Source organism: Phalacrocorax carbo, chromosome 5 (assembly GCF_963921805.1).
Source record: "Phalacrocorax carbo chromosome 5, bPhaCar2.1, whole genome shotgun sequence".
NCBI lineage: Eukaryota > Metazoa > Chordata > Aves > Suliformes > Phalacrocoracidae > Phalacrocorax > Phalacrocorax carbo.
In genome coordinates this window covers 48,003,428-48,027,024 of record NC_087517.1, presented here as the reverse complement: position 1 = coordinate 48,027,024, position 23,597 = coordinate 48,003,428, and the positions used below count along the sequence as shown (strand labels likewise).

At 36.4% G+C, this 23,597-nt stretch overlaps 1 protein-coding gene across 2 annotated transcripts in view; it reads right to left on the bottom strand.

Moving 5' to 3' along the window:
• Positions 1–4,774: 4,774 nt before the first annotated feature.
• LRRC4C (leucine rich repeat containing 4C) overlaps positions 4,775–23,597 on the bottom strand; it is a 101,364-nt gene continuing 82,541 nt past the window's right edge. For both annotated transcript variants that reach the window (XM_064452316.1, XM_064452317.1), the window contains one exon: positions 4,775–7,685. In XM_064452316.1, coding sequence (XP_064308386.1) covers positions 5,727–7,643 — 1,917 coding nt within the window. In that variant the 5' untranslated portion in view covers positions 7,644–7,685 and the 3' untranslated portion in view covers positions 4,775–5,726. The remainder of the gene's footprint in view (positions 7,686–23,597) is intronic.

Genomic DNA, 23,597 nt, shown 5'->3' with positions numbered 1-23,597 from the left:
CAGAATTAAATTAGTCGTAGGGGTTGGATTAATTCTGTGGTCCACTAACTCCAGCTCTGTTTTACTAGATGCTCTCTCAGCTCATTTATTCCATCTTTCTTTTTTATATACATTTCTTTTTTTCCTTTAATGTCACCTGTAGAATCACTTTTTAAATAATACACATATACAGACACATGTGTGCATGCATAGCATTCCAACAGGTCATTTCTCTTTTTTAAATTTTTTTTTTTTTTTGGTAATTTAGTTGTGTTTAATGGAGCTACAGTAAAAGGAACGAAAGTACTTTTCAAGTCAACAGAATTCAAAAATTTTACTAAAATAAAATACAATTGCAATTTATATTTTAAATTTGATGAAAATATAATCCATGCAAAACCACCTTTTCCAAACTAGGATATGAATCATATATTGCTATTGTAGTAGAGGATCAAAGAAATTAAGGAATCTTTCACTGCACAAGCCATTTCAAGTAGATTGAAAAAAGCCCCAGAGAGTATTAAACATGAAGCTCCAATGGGTGGAGTTTGGATGACTTAGCAGAGAATTCCCTTCCATTTTATCTCTGGGAAAATGTTCCAGAGCCGAAAGCCCAGATTACATCATACATGTACTGCGAAATTTAAGAAGAAAACAGAAAACTATGGATAGGGCAGCCAGAATCCTTGCACAAGCTGAATGATACACAGAAAAGTAACTCAAATTTTTGAATTTGGAAATTGTGTTAGGAAAGTTGTAAAGATTTTCTGGGATATATGACTCCCACTTCTTACTTTAATCATTACATCTTACTGTTACTTTCAATTCCAGTAATGTTCTAATTTCTTCTAATTTTTTACTAATGTTTCCTATTTTCACATAAGATTTGGTTTTCAGAGTTCTCAAAAATGACAGGCTTTATTTTCCCCTTTCTTATTTTACAAAAGATAGCCGTAAAATCATCTGATGATGTGATCATTTCAGTGTCTCCTCATTCCAAAATTCTATTCCTCACTGGAGTTACAGTATAGGAAAGAAAACTCTCTTATGAAAGTCAGTCAGGGTTCACTGATTCAGCCCTTCAAAGAGCACTCCAATTAGCAGACAGTCTAAATGTAACTTATAAATGTATGAAAGCAAGGACTAGAACCAAGACAAATTAAACACAATGCTTTGTTTAACAGATCTCGCCTAAGAAAATAACGACTTATTCTTATTGAAGCAAATAGCATGTAGTTATTGAAGTACAGATCTCATTTGTCTTTATAGAGTCCTTGATACAGGAAAAACTTTCCCAGACTCCTTCAAACCAGCATTAGCATTTTGTCAACATATGGCTTTCCCATTTGTATAAAACTTACACTATAGGTCTGTGACTTTTTTTATTCTTCAATTTTTCAAATTAGTATGCACTAAGCTTTAAAACATACTTGTGAATAACATGAAAACCAAAAAATAATTCCTTCATCTGTAGTCATACACTGCATGTCTGAAGCTGAGCTATTACACCATGGTTACTTCTGCATTTATGCTTTTAAGTGGTGAGCAGACAATGTTGTTCCCAACCCAAAGCTCTCCTGCCCTGTTCTCTTCCAGCTGCAAACAATACACAACCACAGTGTTTCCATGGGGCACTACTACAGAGTGAGGCTGCAGGGCCAACAGAAATTGCAGATTTACTGGGTAGGTTTCCCAGAATGTCCCGAAGCCCATCCCCTGCTCATGAACCCTTACTATTTCAGTAGTGATGTCTCTGGGTGTTAATCTACTACAGTCTTAATATAAAATACGAGCTCCCTAACAAAATGTCCACCATTACCTTCAGACTAACTGTAGATTGAATTTTTGATGCATGTTTGAAATTAAATTTTTTTTGGCAACACCTGCAGAAATGAGGAAAAGATGCATTAGATAGTTCTAGTAAGAGAAACAGAAACCTAGATGCTGAAGCGCAACTCTTCTTATTATATCTTAAAGATAAGGATAAATGATTTCTTCATTTACTTCTTTTGGTATGAAATTACAAGGTAGCTCCTAACATTTCTTAGACCTTCACCTCTTGGACTTAGGAAAAAAGTGAAAATTTCAAAAATTCTGTGCTTAGCTCATGTAAAAAATGGAATATAAACTTTAGAGAAGGGCAAATAAGTTGAAAAGATTTTCCACTCTCCTCATTGAAAACACTACAGTAATGGTCATATATGACATATAAAAGCTTATAACAGCTCTTCTGAAGTATTTTCACAAGATTATGAAGCTAGTACAACTAAGTGCAATATTAATTTAGTTATCTTTTCTCTAATGCTGTGATCAACCTATAATGCCATCAGTGGTGACAGGGAATCTTGAAACCATTACATAGAATATTTAATGCATTAGAATATTTTAGCAAAAAATACAATTACTGTAATAATTTTCATATATTTAGCCCTTTTCAAAGTAAAATAAAATGTCCATCTTTTATGGCGAATTAAATGGAACTCACTTGCTTTGCTTTTCACATGTTATTTCTGCATACAGCAAGGTCTGTAAAACTTTATGACAATTCCTGAAAGAAAATGGTTTGCACTTTGTATTTGTACAGGACAGCAGGCAAACATCTTCAAATTCCATCAGATGAACTGAAGACTAATTCATCCTTTCTCATCAGCCCATTAGAAAGTGATAGCTCATAATCAAGATCACAATTTTTTTGCACAATTTTTTACATCACACATCATCTACAATGTAGTCACCTGCAAGAGAAATTTTATTAGAGCTTTCTACTATTTGTGCTCTGCCATATAGGAGATCCAGGCTTCATTCTTATCACTGTAGCCTCTGGAGCAGTAACAGGCTGCATTGGCATGTGATTTGAGCACCAAAACAAGAGCACACAGCACTCCTCGCACTTTATTGCTCAGCTTAGTTCATACTTTAAACTGTGATATTCTGGTATTTAATTAATCTGCAAAAGTACTGGGTGTTTTATAGAAGTAGAAAGGAGTCAGAAATAATCTCTGTGGTTCCAAGAAGGATTGGGAAGGTGTCGGAAAAATCATAACTAATATGGTTTCCACGTAACACATATATACTCACCCAACCAAACAACCAAAATGCTTTTTCTTTATGCTTATTGTGAACAAGCAGGAATATCTGATTTTTTGATTAGCCAATAAAAACAGGTTAACACTCAGTAAGAATATATATATTGTTTAAAGCAGTAACTGATATTATTTTACTCTGGTATTTCCTCTACTCCAAAGAGGAATAATGATTGTCACTGACCCAGTGTCCCACTGGCAATAGCTATACCTTTTCCCTTAAAGGCCTCTTATGCATAATCTTTAGGAGTTAATAAAAACTACCTCTTTATAAAACCATGGAGACCATAAGGACTTTCACAAATACTGGTTAGAGAGTAGCCATAATATTTAACTTAAACCTGTTGATTACAGATGACCTAGATTTCAGTTTCCTTGAAAGAATTTTTTTCAGTTTTCAGGTAAGCACTGGCCATGGACAAAATGTTACTAGCCAGATAGGCAAAGTACAAATAACAACGTGTAATTTCAGTGTTTCTGTACAGACTCTGTCACGCAGCTTAAAAGAAATCATCAATGAAATGCTCTAATCACTTTGAAGAAATAGGTACAGCTAGGAATCACAACTGCAATATTTTACATTCAGGTCCATCTTTGTCCTCTATTAAAATTCCCTCAGAGTAGGTACTATTTTTCATGTAGTACATCAAAGGATAATGACTTGTGAAATGTTTCTTTGAGATTATTATAGAACTTTGGGTTTAATTCTGTATTATGCTTATCAGACTCCTTGCAGGGTGTGATTCATCATCACCTATCTCCACTGTGTCCTCTTCAAATCAGGCCTTCTTACTACAATAGTCATTTGCAACTTTGAGAACTCTGCATCCAACAAGAGACATTTACGGCCTCAACCTAGCAGAAATTCCTTCTTAAATTTACAGACGTGTACTGTTCAGTAGGGTCTTCATCCTGCATGCTATTGCATACTAGAAAGCTCCAAATAGATTTTGATAAGAACTAAGAACATTATTTACCTGGCACAGGTCTCTGAAAACTCACAGTAAGGGCAGTTAAGGAAGAAAATAGATGAACAGAAATTCTGAAATTATATATATGATTCTTTTTCCTAATCTAAATAATCTTAGAATGCTTCTATTCAGTTGTCAATGCATAAAGTAGTTTAATTCGGCAGAACTTCTACTTGGAAGAACAGTGTCCTGAAGCTGGTTTTCTTGTGCAAAGCCTTCATTTTAGCTTTCAGCATGCAAGGTATACACCATTCCTAAACCAATAAGCCAAATCCAGAGAAAGGGTATAAACAGAAAGGAAAAGGGTGTACATTTCCTATTGGTAAATAAGTCTGAGTTTAAATTAATATAAACTGGTTCCTCTACGGGGTATCTAATTGTCATGCAAATTACAGTAACTTACATTCTCCTCTGATTTGGCTGACTGTTCTTTCTATGTTTTTAAATCAAAATCCTCAGGCTTCTTCCTGTAAGTTTTTCTGTTAACATCATTTTGATTTCATTTCGCACATAGGGATACAGGTCTGATTATAGGTATTATAGAAACCTAAAGATATTTCATATTTATGTTTAGGAGTACCAGAACAACTGAACTGGAACCAACTAGCTTTGATATGAAGACGGATTTTCTTATTGACAGTAACAAATAACAATAAGAACAGAACAAACTTTTCAGCTTTGTCTAATAAATTCAGTGATAACTGGAGCTGCTTGCAAAACTTTTCCTGGCATTTTGAAATGTATCTTGCAATATAATAGAGATAATTGAAAACACCATTAGAAGGAACAATCTTAATTTTGCATTAAAAGTCAAACACCCTTGTTTGCCAGTATGCTGCTTACATAAACTAAAATGAAAACTATGTTATTCTTCAGTAATGATCCGAAATGGTCTAATTATTCTCTTTAAAAGGATTGTATTTTGGACCATCACAGCAGAATATCATAAGAATTTTAACAAACTTTTGATGTTTAAAGCCACACTAAAAATGAGCTATATCCAAGTACAGAAAAAAACCAATATTTTATTTATAATCTTAGTTTAGTGTTTGAACTACAAATTCTGGTTCTAGAATTGTTTAAAAGTTCATGGGTCTTGTAGGTTTTCACAAGTAAATTAATTTCTTGGGTTTGTTTTTTTTTTACTTTTCCATTTTTTCACAGAGTGTTGCTTTTGGTAAATACAGAGCAAAACATTACATGGAAAAAAGTTTTGCTTGTTTGTTTTTCTCTCTTGTAAAGTTGTGGTTATTATTCCATTTCCTATTGAATAATTTCAAAAAGGGCATGAGAAAACAAAAGAAAAAAAAGAGAAAAAGTGACAAAATAGACCGAATCTCACAGCTAGAATTCACCATAAAAATTCCCAAAGTGTAACAGAATTCTTACAAAATTTCCTACGCTAGTTCTTTCAGGGAATCAAGATCTCCTATGAAAAGTATGGAAAATGGGAATTGGGGCAGACTGGGGAGGAAAAAGGGAACAAGGAGGGTAAATAAGTGCAGCAAAAACAGGTTCTGAGGAATACACATAATTTTGTCTGCTTTAGATCACAATAGAATTTTTAATAAATAAATTTCTTTTTCTTTGTAAAGACACTTTTTTGAAACAGTAGATTTAGCCCAGTCATTTGTGTCATTTGTTTTATAAACCATCTTTTGTTGTCCCCACCCCCACCCCATAATGTCATGTTTTAGATTTGAGTCTCTTGTACATTGTCTTTTGAGTTCATTCGGATCAATAACGGTTCATGCACCGAACTGTGTATTGAATTTATTGTGTTGACTGTTGTTGTGTGGTTGAAAGGAGACTTATAAGAGTTATAGTGATTTAGGTGCTCATGCTCTATTGCTGGCATGGGCAAGTGACTCTCTATGGGCGTGTCACCTGTAAGCTCGTCATCCACATTAATGATCTCTACAGTCCGTGTTGGAGCATGATGGTTCTGCCGGTGATGCTGTTTCCTCATTTTGTAGAAAATTACCAGCATCACAGCAGCCATGAGAGTGATAGCCACAAAACAACCAATTATGATTTTTGTTGTCTTCATAACCTCATCTATTCCTGGGATCCCGTTGTTTGCATCTGTCACAGGAATGGTGAATGTTTTTTCTGTTGATCTTGTGCTCTGTGGAGTGAATGAGGTTGTCATGTTAGTGGTCTCCCAGCTGGTAACTGGTGTGGGCCCAACCTGCTCTGTGGTCTGTGCCTCATCCTGAGAAGGTTCCACAGTCTCTACTGTGACAGTTGAAAAGTATGTGTAACCAGGGTTATCCAGAGCAGTCACATTCAGTGTGGCAGAAGCTGTGGTATTCCCAACAGAGTTACTCACCATGCATGTATACAAACCTGTGTCTTGCACTGTTACCTTTGTAAAATTTAATGTGCCATCACTGAGCACAGCAATCCGAACTCTGTACGCCCCATGTGTCATAACAGATCCATTTGGAGTAATCCAAGATACAGAGGTCAGGGAGGTTGATGCCCGGCATTTCATCTCTGCAGCCATGCCTTCTGTGACGTTGAGGTCTGCTGGTGGCTCCACTATGACTGGAGCATAACATGTGAAGTAATTCAGGTCCAGCTCACCAATGTACCTTCCTTTTAAACTGGGAGGTGTGTGGCAACGGGCGCAGCACGCAGTATTGGAGGGTGCCTTGTCTTTAATCCACCAGCTGAGCCAAAGGATATCACAGTTGCAGTTCCAAGGATTGTGATGCAAGTGGATCCTTTCTAGGCGGAGTGGTGTGAACAGGTCATGAGGCAGCAGTGTTAGATTGTTATGTGCCAGATTGATCTCTACAAGTGACTGAAGGTTATCGAAAGCATTCCTTTCTATCACTTGAATCTGGGACTGTATCATCCACAATTTCTGAAGATGCATTAACCCTTGGAAAGAACCTGGCCGGATGGCAGTCAGGTGATTCCCAGAAAGATCTAACTCATCCAGTTTTACAAGTGGGGTGAGGTTAGGAATCTCTCGAAGATTGCACATGGCAAGGTTCAAATACCTCAAGTTAGACAGACCCTCAAAGGCACCTTCTGAGATGTATGAAAGCCTTTTCAATTCCCCCAAATCCAACCTCCGGAGAGAAGGGATTCTGTTAAAAGCATAAGAAGGGATGCTCTCAATAGGGTTGTTTCTCAACCACAGTTCCTTCAGTTTTGACAGGTATACAAAAGCCCCATTTGGGATAGTGGTCAGACGATTGTCAAAGAGTTCCAAAGTGTTGAGATTGGCCAGACCATTGAAAGCCCCTATTTCAATTGTTCTGATGTGATTCCTGCTGAGCTGCAGGATTTCTAGGTGCCTCAGATGCTTGAAGCTATTAACTTTAATGATTTGGATCTGGTTCTCATGGAGATTGAGTAACCGGGTGTTGGTGGAGATGCCGTCTGGCACGTCTCTCAGATTTTTCCGTACACAAATCACTTTACTGAACTGGTTGCTGCAGGAGCAGACAGAAGGGCAAGTTTGAGCCCTCACTAGACCAGCCACCACAAGAAGCTGAAGAGCCAGCAGCACCACAAGCAGGGGGTCAAATAGGGCCCTGTTAAACCTAGGACCTATCATTATCTGCTGTGGATGTAAGGTCATCTTGTTCAACATTCATAATTTATTTGGTGTTGGTCTCTCTGGAGTTTGAATAGCCTGAAAGAAAGAAGGGAGAAGAACATTAAATTAATCTCAAATATTTAAGTGTGCTCTCTAAACAAAGACTTCCCAAGTCGTTCCAGTCAACTCCACCAATTTCATGGAACTCTGTAGTGAGAATAGCTATAGAAATTCTAGTATTTTGTTTCCTATGTTCATATCCAGCTATGTATGTAAGCTGTAATTGGCAATGAGACAAGAAAAAGCCAGGCACCAGCTTTTCCTGCTCATTCCAATGTATAACTCATGTAGCTGGATGGCAGATAACAAGTTCAACCACAGTGGATACCTAAAAGAGATGTTCTTACTGAGGGTTAGAGTTAAGAAGTGACAAGGGCCTCAAAAGGCAAAAATGAGTAAGATAGGAATCATTAGAATATTCAAGGTGTTAACCTTCTTGACACATTATAAGACAATACAACAGATAATATGAAGAGCAAGTGAGGACTCCTGTTTTGTATGGGTGAAAATCTTTGTCTATACAAATGTGATTCCTGCATCAGAGTTAAACTAGAATTAAAGCTTTTAATACTGGATGTAGCAGGTCATGGCAAGATCTTGCCTATTTCACAATAAAAGAAAAAAATACAAAAGAAACACGCTGAGCATCAATTCTTCCCTACCGGTAAACTGCATCATCCAATTTCATTATATTTCCTCCTCAATTCTTTTGTTTGGCACCAGCAGCAGAGAAAAAGCCATTAGCAAATGTGTGCTGAACACAGAAATAAGAACAGCCATTTAAATGTTGAAAAATATCTCTGTAGCTTCAGGGTTGGCAGTTTCATTGGCACCTCTGAAAAAACTCCTACAGATCTCAGTGTAAGGGGGGAAAAGACCTTTACACTACAAATTATCATTACCGTTTTAAGAATTTCAGTGCTCATTCATTTATGGTAGTTCTTAAAGCCCCCAGCCCTCAGTGCATTTTCAATCTGCTGCGCAAGTGCAAGGTCCCTCTGCTGTAGTAATTAATGAAGTTTCCTATAAATCAGCCAAAAGTGAAGACTTATAAATTACAGTAAGCCTAAAGCATATTTATAACCTAAAGCACCCAGTTGCAAAATACATTCATTTAGTACAACAAAATGCTATAAGGCAACAGTTTTCCACTCCAGGCCCTGATTTTTTTTTGTTTTGTGTAAAAAAAAGCTATATTTCTTAAAATAAATAAATAAATAAAAACAAAAAACAACCGACAGGAAAAAATATATTGACTTGCATCTCACAGAAATTCATTTAATGAAATACTTTTTTTCTAATTATATATTCAATGTGTTTTTGAGAATTCATCTCTGCATTTTAAAAAAAATTGTTATAATTGTTCAGAGCTAGCAAATATTCTCATCTCACTTTTAATAATTTACTGCAGAGAAAGCCAATATAATGGTTAAAAACCTGTGAATGAGAATTGGAAAGTCTGAGCTGAATCTGTTTGATCTGCTTTGTGATATTTATAAAACATCATTCTTGTTATGAAAGATTCATGAAACTAATGTGTTTTGCAACCTTGAGCAAGTCACCCAACTTCTCTCTCTGTGGCTTACACTTCTGTCATCTGACTCTGGAGAACCCTGTGGCTATAGTGTTAGATGTTACTGCTGTCATGTCTCCATTCCTTCCCTCCGCCAACAACTGTACTTTGGAACATTGGCTTCATGGGTTTAGGATAATATAGTAGGCTAGATGAAGGGTAGTTGCTGTACACATCTTCCTTTTTACTGCAGGCTGACAAGGTCACTTATCTCTTCAGATGTGTTAAACACAATATGTGGAGAAATACTCTCAAACTAATCACTAAAGTTCAAGATCTCTTACATCAAAAATCCAAAAGATAGTAAAGCTATCTGCAACAAGGGGGTGAAAAGGACCTAGCTCCCATCTTTCTTACACTGCCATAAAGAAGAATCTGCCCATTGTGGTCAAAAGAATTATATCAATGAGTCTAATATAAATTTCAGGCTCCTTAGTTAAGATCTGTGATCCATGAATTTTGCTGTGCAGTAGTAATTAATCACCTTTTCACCTTCTATGGTAGTTAATGTGAATGTATTAGCATTTTTGTTTGTCACTAGCTGTGTTTTTTTATTCAGTGGATTTGTCTTTTCTTTCCTTTATTGTTTTTTAAATTCTTCTAAAACTTGTCCCCTAGGGACTTGGACTGAATAATGAATTCCATTAACAAGTAATGAAACAGTTACAGAAACACACCAAACTGATTCTTTTACCATTTCACTGGTGCAATGTTATTGTCTTCACTGGAACCGAGATGAGAACTCAGCCCACTACAGCTTCAGAGCTGCCAGTTATCTTTGTATGGCTGGTGTGGCACTGGGAGCACATGTGGCTTGTAGAGATACAGGAATGTGCTGTGTTCTATCTCAGACCCATTCATTATTAAAGGTCAGCTTTGCAGGATGCCACACATTTTCTCTACCTTTCTTTTTGCTACTTTCCGTTCTAATTCCTGTATCCTGGATACCCCAGAGGACCAGGAAAACTATGGGATTTGTAGAACAAGGAAGTATAGGAAAAATAAGAAAAGTTGTGAGAGAGCAATTGCCCTCAACAACAGCCAGTGTGGGCATAAACTGCCTTCAGCTGCTTCTCTACCAGCCTCCATAAAGCTGAGGATGCCAAACCATGATGCAAGCACTTGCAAGGCACTTCCCTCCTGTCCCCACTTCTTGCACCTGATGGTACCTCCCACCATCCCCTTCACCTACTACTTTATCCAGCAAATCTTCCTTTTTACATAACTATACATATGCTCCATGGGTAAAAAAAAAAGATAAAAACATTTTCCCTAAATACAGTACTTCATTATAACAAATAAATTATCCAGTTATGAGACAGATTAGCAAAAATTGTTGAGCCCAAACCAAAATATTTCCCTGTCTTAGTTGCAAAAAGATTTTTGAAAGAAATGGCTTTGTTTCATCTTCTTAAAATAAATTCCCTATATTCCTCCCATTTTTGGTTATTGACTCAAACAATTAATCAGTCACACAGAACAGCTCTTTCCTTGTGCTGAAGGCCAAAATTGCCTGTGGCTTTTATGTTTACTTCTTCCCCCAGTCTTCCTGTGCTAGGGAAGACCCAATCAAACATATGCCTCAGAGCTACCACCTATCAAAGACCCTCAGGGAATTCTGCAAAATACAAATCTGTTTCTACTTCAAATACAAGCTTGATCACTGACTACTTATGGGCTGCTGTGAGTGTATAATTTTGAAGATGGGATCTCCATTTTGTGAGATGTGGATGGAAAGTTCTAGATAAGTTTTCATATGTGTTGGTGTGTTTGATTTTTCTGTGTCTAAGCCGTATCTTGTTTAATATGTTAATACAGATCTATATTGCCATTCCTCTGAAACGCTTTCTGGGAGGCAGGGAGAGCAAATTTTAGCTTTTGTAGCCACCGTTTGATTTAACTTTGGATTTATTTACATTACTAAAGTTTTTTCCCTCTTCTTTGGTAATGCAGGAAGAAAAATGCAGTATTTAGCATAAGACCACACTAAGTGGGCTTGGTGCTGCTAAAGTACAGGGGAGCTGACAATTCAAAAAAGCCAGCATGACCAGCAGAAAATATGCTAGGCAATGGCTTGCAAGACTTCACTTCCCACTGGTGAGCTTTGTGAGAGTCTAACATACTGCAGTGAGATTCTTAGTGGCAGTAGGAATGTACTAAAAAGGTCCTTTCTTTTATACTGGTTTTCCACAACTCAGAGCCTAAGTATTCAGGAAGTCTTGGTGCAGTCATTTCACATCAAGGTAATTTTAAATCACAAACACCCTGAAAATATCCTGGAAAAAATTAGCCAGCACAAAAACACAGTGGAAAATTCACTTAAATCCTTGAAGAACATTATGGAAATATTTTAATGGGCTTTATATAAAGACCCATCAGGAACTCCATGCTGGAGTAATTTGCTATTCAATATCTGTCTGTTATGCTAGAGACGCATGAAGGTTTAGCTTTATAAATCCACACATGGAACACAGACCATCAACCAGCTTCTTTAGTCTTTGTTGACAACTCTTTGTCTTCTAAGCTATTTTTTTCCCCCGTCATTTCTCTAGTACCAAAATATAAACTTTATGGTCAATTCAATAACATTAGTGCCCTCTGCTGTATAGATTGAAAATGTGGTTTAAATTGCTAAGAATTTCCTTACTGCACAGTCAGTTCCCCAGACACTGTACAATTATCAAATATGTTTCCAAACATGACCTTAAGTCTGTCTATGGCATTGCTCTAATTACCAAAGCATATATCATCTGTCATTTTAGTACAGAGATATATATTCTCTTCATGACCATGGAGACATACATATACATATATGGAGTTATTTGTTTTGTTTTCTATTTCCCCAGAACTCAAAAAAGCTTTTTTCAAATTGACATTTGACATGCATGTTCTCCTTGCTATAGCTTATCTGATACTTACTTAGTCTCGATGTACTTCACATTTTCCTTTGAGCAAATAGCATTGCCCTCTTAAGATCCAATGCCAAAGACAAAGCAAGGAATGACAAAGCTAATCTACCTCTGCAGATATGCACAGTGCAGCTTTCCTTAGGGACAGCTTGAAGGATGCAGTCGTTATGCTACTGAAAGGTAACTTTGCCAAATGTGTATGCAGCGATGTCTTCCTTATGGCCATTGTAATGGAACCCACGAGTGGTTTTTCTATTTTTTTGTAATTAGGTCTTAGGTCTGACGTGCTTTGATCTCTCTTTGTTATTTTACCAGGAGGAAGTGACTACACTCACTCTGATTTCTGAAGGATTTTCCTGTAATGGTGGGCTTTGATTACAAAAGAGAACTTCTACACCATTCCCAAAGATCTGCCTAATGAGGTATGGCAGATGGCAAAGATATTTTCCCAAGCTCCAGTGACCCTTAGCTGGATCACTAGCAGTTTAGTTGCTGTTGGCAACTCATACTTAGCTTTCTCTCTAGTCTCTGGGTCGATGAATAACTCAGCAGTGTCTCAGCAGTGGAGCAGTGCAGTGCAAAGGCCATGGCTTTATCCCAATATATGGTTTATGATACAATATGATCTAACACACTTCAGTTGGTGCTGTATATCTTCCATTAAAAAATCAGATGTGATGCTATACGTCACTGCATTGAAAATATAGGCAGAATCTATCAGATATCGGGTGATAAAACTATCACAGTAAAATTAAATCATCACAAGTACATCACAGATAAATCTCAACTAAAGCAGTTAAATCATCACAACTTTTCCTCAGCCAAAAATTCAGCATGAGGAGCATTCAGATAACTTTTTACATCTTTTTTTCAAGTTGACAAATATGTGGGTGCGTTCAGAAAACACATCTTTGCTTCACTTTATATGATACAGTTATGTATGCTGTACATCGCACCCCTTTAAAGAGGTTTTTGAGAGAAAAACCCTTTGCAAAGATGTCTGCATTTTTCAGTAAACAAGCCACTCTATAGTTGCAAATTAAATGGCAGATTTCCAAACATATGAAGAGGAGCTAGGTGCATCAAGCAGCTAATTATGCCGGGAAGTCTCTTCCAGTAGTATCAGCACCGGAGAATTTTTGTATAGAACAGAGCATGAAGTACGGCAATAAAAATAGGTCTAAATCCCAGAATGACCTTATGCAGAAGTGACTCTTCTGACTCTCTTTTCAGGAACTCTGAATGCTCTCAGGGCCTGAGACTGATCCCATTTTGGCAGCAATGCCAGCAGAGGAAGCCAAGGGAATTTCGGTGTAGATACCAGGAGACAATCTGCTTTAGCTCCACAAAATACTGAAACACATGATCGTAAGCCCTGTTCCCAGAACAGAGACTCAGCTGTGGGCGGGGAGCTCCACTGGGGTCAGAAATTCTCTACCAACATCTGCTCTGCAAATGCTCCTGCAGTCTCAGATGCATGTCCCCATATGGCTGAGAAGGGTTAGGCTGTTGGAACCACATTGCTAGGGATTCACTCACCATACCCTTCTGCTCCCCTCCCTGCCTTTTCTGTCCTGAAATTCCTTTCCACCTGGCTGAACCCCTGAGGACTAGAGCTTTCAATTCAAGAGAAGTACAAACACTTTGCATGCTGTTCCCTGTTCATATACAGTACAATGACACCATTCTTTTTCTCCATTGAATGTCTTTGCCACCAATAAAGGAACACATGCTATCTTCTTAATAAAGCATTACAATAATCATCATGCAAAATCAGTAAACTGGGTTATAGTAGATCTCATATCTTTCTCTTCCTAATCTTATTTTTTTATTTTTCTCATGGATTGGTTCCTGTCTGAGGTGTTCGGGTTTTTTTAAACAGACTGTTTTACAGCGAAAACCCATCACCGCAACTACATAGCTGTTTATCTTTTCCTCCAAATAATTTTCTTCCTTTTCACTGCTCTAGAACTTTAAAAGTCTTAGTTTAGGAAGCCATTGAAATAATGCTTAGAATCCCAGGAGATTTCAAAGCCCAGCAGCTTTTATCTATTTGGTTTTTATTTTATTTTTAGTTAAATACAGTGGAGGCCAAAGAGGGCTAGATAGGCAGCCCTGCAATGCAAACTGATTACTCATGAGACCAGATAAATCAAAACATTCACAATGCAAATTATTCTCCTCTTTGCGCATTTCACTGCTTCACTCTGGGACATAGTTGGGATTTTCTATGGCCCCTTAAAGCATGTAAGTGTAGGAGGCAGAGTGGATATTGCTGTAAAACAGATACTTCCTGGTTCTCTTCTGCAACCCTTTTAAGACCCAGCTGAATCACTAAGACACTGACCTGAAAGATCTAAATGTGATTGGACATATTCAATCCTACTGAATCACCGTTGATTTCAGGGGAGTTCAATCAAGGATGAGTTTGATCCAGTCTGCCTTTTTCTTCTTTTCTTTCATTTTGTTATACAGAAAACAGCTTTATTTCACACCCCTCATTTTCCAGCATGTTTCCTGTCTCATGTCTTTCTAAGGTTTAAAATTTTCTCATTAACAGAAATGAACATGAAATAACATTTTAAAAATGACAATTCTAGTATGCATCAGTCCAGTCAAAAATATTTGCCTTTGAGCTGGAAAGGAAGAGATTTCACAGTGTTTTAAACTAAATCAGTGTGGTATATCCCTTTATTTATAAATATTCTTTTAATCCCAAGCTTCATTTGCACTTTGCATCCTCAGTACAACTTGTAACATTTGCTAATTTTATAGGAAAATCATAGGAAACATCAGACAATACGTAATGGATATTTCTTTAGGACATACTTATTTTTATTAAGAGGAATTATTTGGCTTCTTTAATGACCTTTCCCTGGATGTCACCCAAAGGGTGAAGAGGGCTAAACAGTCCTAAATTCTCTGGTCAGACTGCTCACAGCGGTATGAATGAGTTATCTATGAACTATTCATTATGAACTAACTTAAATTCTTTCACAAAAGCCAACACAATAGAGCTTAGTGCTAGTCCACTCAGAAACATTTTAGAAATGTAATTGGAATTAACTTTTAAAGTGGGTTAATTATATTGCATTAAATCTTTGTGTGGACACTCTTATTTAGAATTTAATTTAAGCTAAATTAAATCAAGGCCACTGTAATTTCAATTAAGAGTGTCCATAAAAGAATGTAATGTAGTTTAGCTAGTCCCTTTTCAGAGTTAATTTGGATTCATTTTCTTGAGACCCCATGTAAACATTAGGAACTTTGTTCTGTATTGACTTGGGCTCGATTCAAAACAATTACGTAAAGGTAAAAAGGGTTTCTACCTCATTACTGATCCCCTGGGTTATTCAAGTCCCATTTTGCTCTTCTCACTTCACTAATTCAGTTGATAAAACACAGTTTCTCTGAACCTTTTTTGTTTGTTTCATTTTCTATATTTTTCTGGACAGATATTTATGTAAAAGGAAACAGGCAACTGTACAGAAGAAATTTTACAATAGCTATAACAAAATTATCTTAATTACAATAAAATGTCACTACATGTCATGTGCCAACAATGATATAAGGGGAAGTCATACAAGCACCTTCAGGATTTCACTGTCTTATGTCAGAAGTACCTCAGTGAGCAACAATTAAGCACAGTATATCTATAACTGTTGAAAGGATGCTTTCTTAATCCCTTTTTGGTTTATTATCAAATCAAAATTACAGATGCCCATTCACAAGGCATCCATGAACCACAACAAAATTAGTATAAAAACAATCCTTAATAAAAAATTGTATGATGTTCTAAAGCACTGCTCCAAAACAATGCAATTTTCATTCCTTTCATACTGGGTGAAAGACTGTAGTATTTCTTTGTTATTCTGAAAGACTGTAGTATTTATTTGTTTTTAGTAGACTAGTGGTGATTTAAGACAGCATCTATTTAAAGGTACTACAGTGATACTTCGTTTCAAAAAAACTAGTTTTGGACTGGTAGAATATTATAATTTTTTCTACATTGAAGCATTAAATTGTATAAATTTACATCCCTTTCAACAATGTACTACAGGATTTCAAACCAGCAGGCAAAAATATGCAGGTTAAGTATATGAAACATTAAAATGTTCTGTCTTTTAAAAGATGCAAAGGGAAAAAAGTGCAAGGCTGACAGAATCTAAGTTATTAGCCCCGATTCCTTCCAAAATTTTCTCCCTGCTCATAAACTATAAAAAATGATGTAGGAAATGTCAAATTAGAACACCACATAGTCTAAAAATGCATGTGCAAATGTAGCCAGTGCAAAGAAAAGCACCCAAAAAAATTTGGCAATTAGAGTATATATTTGCCCTTAAGAAATTTTCATTCTAATCTTAGAAAACTGGAACTTAGTTTTTAAAGCCCCAAACATCCTTTCCTAAATTACAATATCTGCATTTGTCTACTGAATGTGCTAACACTGAATATTCTTGGTACCCATACAAATCGTCCTTTGAGTCTTGCTGAGCCATTGACCTCAGTATAAACTAGAAGACAGAAATATTTTACTCTGATGAACATATAATGCAGTTGTAGATCAGTAGCAGTTTCTGTGCTTTGGCAACAGAGATGATTTGGTAAAATTTCAAGTCATTTAGAAAGATTTTAAGATTATTTTGAGATTAGCAAGTCAGAGGATTGTCCATTTCAGTGGCATAAAAAAATCATGTTTGTGCTGTAACAAATGCGGTTTTTCCAAATGCATTTTGTACTATGTAAAACAGAGGTGACTGAGAGATGAAAGGGAATTTTATTAAAGTACTCCTGCAAAATCTGCACCAATGCTTTTTGGGGTATGCATTAAAATAGGTATCTGCCTAAATATTTCTATGCCATAATGCTGTGTCAAGAAAGGTGTTTTCCTTTTTTAAGGTCTAAATTATTTGATGTTGAGTTGGAGAAGTCCTTGATAGGTATTTTGTAACCTTTGTAACTATAGACTGTATTGGTAGCACGCGTTATTCTAAAATACCTTCTGGGAGAAACATACGCCGCTAATAACACGCTAAAGCACCAGAGTCCATTTTGCATCATTGCATTTGTAGTGGCTAACTGAGTCCAAATTACTCCCTCAGTCTGCTAATAAACAAAGAGAGAAAGAGAAAAGAGACGTGAGATAAAAAGTTAAGGCTGAAAATAGCCTCGAGTCTGGCAAATGATGATTAAACTTCTTGTCCTTGGTAACTATGGAAACCCCTTAAGGTAAGAGTGGAACACAAGCATTTTGTGGTCTGCAATTTACAAGCTGTTTATTTAATTATGAAAGAATATGAAACTGTTAGGGGCAATGCAATTATCATACTGTGATAGTGTTTTGAGATAAAAAATAGGTACAGAGAAATATAAGAAGTTAATTTTTTGGAAAATTACTTGTTTTAGGACTTCCATGAAACTGCAGCACATTGTTTTTTACTGAGATTGTGATTTTTTTTTTTTCCAAAAGGGTGTAAGGAGCCAAAATTAGTAATACGACATTTCGCCATAATATCCCTCAGTAGATTCATAGTAATTATGTCCATTCTATGCCTCATGAACAAAACCAAGGTCAGGGTGTATTTCAATTAAACCCTAGGTGTTACCAAAGTGCAGCACAGCCAGAGTAGCAACCACATTATTACCAGATCTATCACTGCTGGGCAATGAATAGGTCACAGGTGCTCTTGCATACAGTATTTGTACGCCTTTAAATATTACAAGTGGGAAAATGTTTTGATTCAATTTAGGAGGTAGCTAGTGAAATAAAATTAAGAGTGAAACTATGTGATGACTCAGGGGGACTATAACAACTACTTACAAGTATTTTCCTGGATCTAAACAACAAACGTTGACCTGATACTTCTGTTGTTGGGAGTAGTATGACTGTAGGGGCCTCAGGGCCCCTTGCATAAAATGGGAGTTTTGGCAACAATCCATCCTTGACTGGATCACCTTAATAAGACTTCAAACATAAACACATTGTCGCAAGGTCTCTGGAAAGGATATAAGTAATATTATTCTAGTTTATGGCTGAAGAAACTGAAGCAATAATGGATTAAATCAGTTGCCAAAATTTAGCATGCATCTACATGATATTTTGCAAACACGATCATCATACTCCATGCTGACTAGATGCAATGCGTGTTGCTCCAGTTGACAGCCATGTAGCAACCATTAGCTTGTTGCTGACCCCAAGCTAGTATGCCTCACAGCGCTACTCCAGCCTGGCCTTAAGAGCACAAAGAGATAGTCTGCGTCTGAGTGGAGCATGGATGAATCTTGCCCACAGCAGTCCACAAGAGTCCAGGTGGATACGCTATAATGAAAGGTGTCAGCAGCAGAGGCAGGACAGGGACCCAGAACTCCTGAATCACATTTCCACCAGAATGTGGACTTTGTGTACACACTAAAGGGTGTGATCATCAATTTTCAGAAGACCAACATGTCATGACTTTTAAAACTAAGTTTGATTAAATATTAGAAAATGTTCTGTCCTATTCCACCGATTCCTGTATTACTCTTCTTATCATAATATTTGTGCATCTTCCAGAAATGCATTAAATACCAGAAATTTATCATTTCATCTGCATATTCTTTCTCTCATTCCTCTCTTACAGGGCTATACTCAGATGCTCTTCTGGTCGGTAGGTATTATCAAGTATCTGCTACAAGCTGTTGATACTATAGATGGCAAATTTGAAGAAATACATTGTGAGTTTGAAATGACAATTTATGACGTTTACTATGCAATTCCTTCTTGAAACTGGACATCTCATGAGAAGAGTTCCTCCCTTCTACCCAGAGAACAGGCCACAGACACTGCTATGGATCACCTGGGACCCAGTCCAATCTTTCCTACAATGGGAATGGGCAGGGACTCCTGGGGACCTACCATCACCCTTTCCCTGTGAACTGTTCTCAAAGCTTCTTCTTGGCAAGGCTCTCCAATATATGTGCTATGATCTTCTGATCCTTGGCCACAGGACAGCTTTCATATAAGTTGCATATCAGACAGGCTCTTGACAAGCCCTGAACTGATTTTAAATATAAATGTTTAAAACAACGTGAAAGAAAATTCCTGCCATAGAACAGTACAAGTCACAAAATGGGACATTTCAAATTCATTATCATTTGGGACTATCCAACTAGGAAGATGCAAATCACTTGAAAAAGAACAACAGTTCACATTCAGGAACTATCCTCATTAGCTGAAGAAGGAAAGGGAAGAGGGTAATAGTTAAGTGGCTTATAACTGTCTCGCATGTCACTAGGCAAAGTATCTTCTGGCACCACTGCACCAGTCCAGGATAACATGAAATCCACCTTTCCCATTTGCAATAACCATACCCTCTCAAATGTCAGTCCTTCTGCCACAAACATCTGTTTCTTACCTAGTAAGGGACTGATGATGTTTCATGGACCACAGTACTTTTGAAAAATAGGAGACTCCAAAACCAGTTTCACTCTAAAGTGACTAATTACTGTTTTAATTACTAAATTCCAACAATGAGTGCATTAACCCCCAAATATGTTTGTATAAAGCACAGTCATAGGGTCACACATGTGACTATAATAATGATATAAATATGATAAGACTATATATGAATTTTACCCTAAGAGGTAAAAGCATTCTTTGTCTTGGCAGCTTAGCCAAGTACCTGAAGCAAAATCAGAGAGGCATAACTAAGTCAAATTTTATAACTGTGTCATCTACTTTGAACTTTGCAAACAAAAATAATTATGTATTTTTACTTTACCCTGTATTAATTTTATTCAAATGTTAAATTCATTCTGAAGTTACTTGTTAATACTGGAGCATTCTGTTTCTATATGTACTGAAATAAGGCACTAGCACAATCCCATATCATCCATCCCAATGTGTTTTCCTGAGGTATCCAAATCATAGTGCATCTTCACAGAATATATGGACTGATTCCAGAACTGATAATGTAGATCTGCCTGGAAAAGTTATCATTAACGAAGAAAGCTTTGAATGCAGCTTGGTGAAAATCAAAGGCTCCAAAGAAGTTTGTGAGAAACAGTGGTATATTATATGAGTTATTCTTTCTATCCACATCACCCATAAATCCAAGAATCATAAATGATAGAGAGAAGACCTTATCTCTCTGAAATGTTACACTGTGGTAAGTCTTATAGAGAGAAATAAAATATTGCTTCATATTTTCACTGGTTTTTAAATCGATGAATATATGTTTATGCAATGGAATATCTTCTCTATGTAGCCTACATATAGCCTGCTTATAGAAATGACTGGCCAAATTCAAAGTATTATTACATCAATATGAAATTCATATCAGATCCAGGAAAGCTGCCATATACTTCTTAGCAAATGATCATTTTTTACTGAAGTACTGTTTATCTGCTTCAAGTTAACCAACAGGATACAATATCCATTATCAGCAATGTTGCCTGCTTGTTCAGCTGTACAGACTGCGAAGTGATGTTTCAGTGCTCTATGTTCATGAGCCCACCAGAGACTTCCATTTTTAACTAGATCCATGAGAGAAAATCATGGGTAAAAACTGACTCCTGTGGCAACCCATGGGAGTTTTGTCTTTGATTTCAGTGGAGTCAGGGCTCCATCAATAAGAATGTCAATAAGAATTTGCTATAGAAAGCCAAGTGCAGATTATTGCTGATGTAAGCACCAGGGCTATGATGCTGTTCTTTTAGGACAGTTTTCAGGGAGATGGAAATCTCATTTTCATTTAATTAAAACTGTCACATAACATGAAAAGTAGTAGCTGAGCTAAAAAGACAGAGTTCATGTATGTGAAAGCATGCTATGTAACAAAAGTAATATAATATTTAAAAATGTCAATATATTAACATCTTGGATTCTTAAGATTCCAAGAAAATTCTCTGCTACTTCAAAAATGTATAGCAACAGAGTCAATATAAGGTTCAAAACAAATTTGAAAATTATCTGTCCAAAGTAGAATAAGTTTGATAGCTGATGTTATTCAAGGATATAAATTTGCCTGTTCACAGTAAAGCTTTCCATTACTATGCTGACTTGTATAGCAACACAAATACGTTTATCACAGACAGCAGTGATATCACCTATTATTAAAGATGTCCAACATCTGCCATTGTGAAAGGCTGTTTTCAGTTTCTTACAACTTTGTAAAATTCTAACCATTTACATTACCATTCCATTACCATTCCACGCTAGATAAACCTATAGTATAGTCACTGAAAGTTGCACAGCCACGCTCAACACAGCTTTAAAGCAGCTGTCATATCTTATGGTAACAAACAGTTACAAAAAAAGGAGAACATTACTGATAAAAGTCCAAGTACTGAATTCAGGTAGGGTTTTTTTATTCTGTACATTGAAAGACACAGAGTTATTATGGGAGAAATATGATCTGGTCATATAGTTAAAGATAATATCAAAACATGAAGCAGCCAATGAAGCTTGCATTCCAATACATGTATTTATGCATGCATAGGTATACCTAATACACTTTGTAAAATATAGTTCAACACTTTTCTAAAAAAACTATTTGTTTCCTATCAGGAAAATATTTTCTGAATTTTTAAATTCTAATTATTGCTCCAGCCTGAGCACATCAAAAATATAAATGAATGACAAAAGTGCTAATATGTTCAGATCTCTCTCGCTGAGAACCATTTACTGGATTCTTAGCTATACTTTCTACTCCAGAATGATGCATGAGGATAAGTATGTTAAATATTTTAAGGCAGTCATTAGCAGGGGGCCATGTAAGCACTTCAAGTGGACAAAAAAATTAAGCATGCAGCCCTCCCATGAAGCAGGCCTCTGAAGACTTTTGGCATCATCAGGCACTGTCTCACCAGAGTATTTCACACCAGTTCGATGTGGTTGCAGCCTGCTAAGAACAATGATAAATGTAAGTACTAATGTTGCATTTAAATACCAACTCTATAATATATATATCCCCAGTATTGCTTTGCCTTACAAAGTCTGAAAGATGACGTAATTAATTGTAGAGTAGCTTTTGTTATTTATCTGAAATTTCAGCTATAGCTACTTGTGCAAGCATGCCTAATGGCAGCTGTTATGAAGTAATAGGCAGTCAATGTCTGCCCTTGATCTGCAAGAATATTTTAAAAACCCGGGTTCCAGCATCTTGTGAGAAACAACTCCTTTTCTTTACTCATATTGCTGTCCATGTGCTCAATACTTAAGAAAGCTCAGAAAGTTACAAGATGTAATAACAACAGCTAGAACCAGCAAAGATTACAGGGAGTTATGCCTCACATTCTTCACACAGAAGCACAGAGATCTCCTTTACTAGACCTGATTTCTGGACTGGGATCCAAATCTCAGAAGACTTTCATGGAAAACAGGATTGCTGCTGGGTATCAGAGATATGGAGCATGCAGAGATTTAAGAACTTTCTCTAACTCTGCAGCCCTAGATCTAAACGCAAGCTATTATCATCAGGGAGGGGATGATGGAAAAAACAAAATTTTTTTTGTATGTGAGCTCCTCTAGGGCTCTGATAAAAGGGGAAAAAATAAAGTTATATACATAGCACATTCCTGTGGCTTCTTTTCTTTATAATTATTTCCATTCCAGAAGTGTGCAGACAATCTTTTTCTCTGCAAATCTACAGAAATTGGCCAAATTTAGTTTAGTTCTCAGATGGAATAAACTGGCATTGCTCCATTCAAGTCAATGAAAACAGAATTATTTTTATTCCAGCTGAAGTTTGTGATCTTTGTTACCCCCTAAACTAGACTGATCCATTCTTGAGGAATATCAGGAGGTACGGATAGCCAATTCTATGAAAACACAGCTTTTATAAAATAGGCTCCAAATAGTAAAGATAAGACAAATGCTTTTTTTAAACTGTGTAATAAAGATCTCTCTTCTGATTGCTGAAATGCTGAAAGAATGGTAATCATACAATAAGAATGGATTTAGTTTTAGTTCTTAAAGAATAAGCTCTCTTTTTTCTAGATAATAAGTTATCTCCTTTCTTTTTGTCTCTTTTCTTCCTTAGTACCGTGAAATATAGGGTTGTAATGGTATCTATGAAATAGAAACAGCAGACATACCCCGCAATGAATGAAGAGAGGTCCTTATCTCCAACCTTTATAATGTGTTATGTCTGGTGTACATGGGTTTTAGGAAATGTTATGTTGACTAATAGATGGTAATAGCTTATAGTTATACCCCAACTTTATCTAGAAGTTTCCCTGAGAGCTTTAAAACCTACGTTGACAAACAACCTATATACATATCAGAATTACCTTACTCTCCACTGAAATCTAGCTATTTTTGGAGAGAAACATAGCAGGTTTTTTATAGTTTACCATGTTATATCAAGAAATACTGAAGACTGCTATCTTCAGTTTAACTCAAAGGCAAACTCTAGAAATGTGGGGTATATATCTATGCTCAAATTTGACGTACAACAACAATGGGATAATCTCCCATACTGTTTT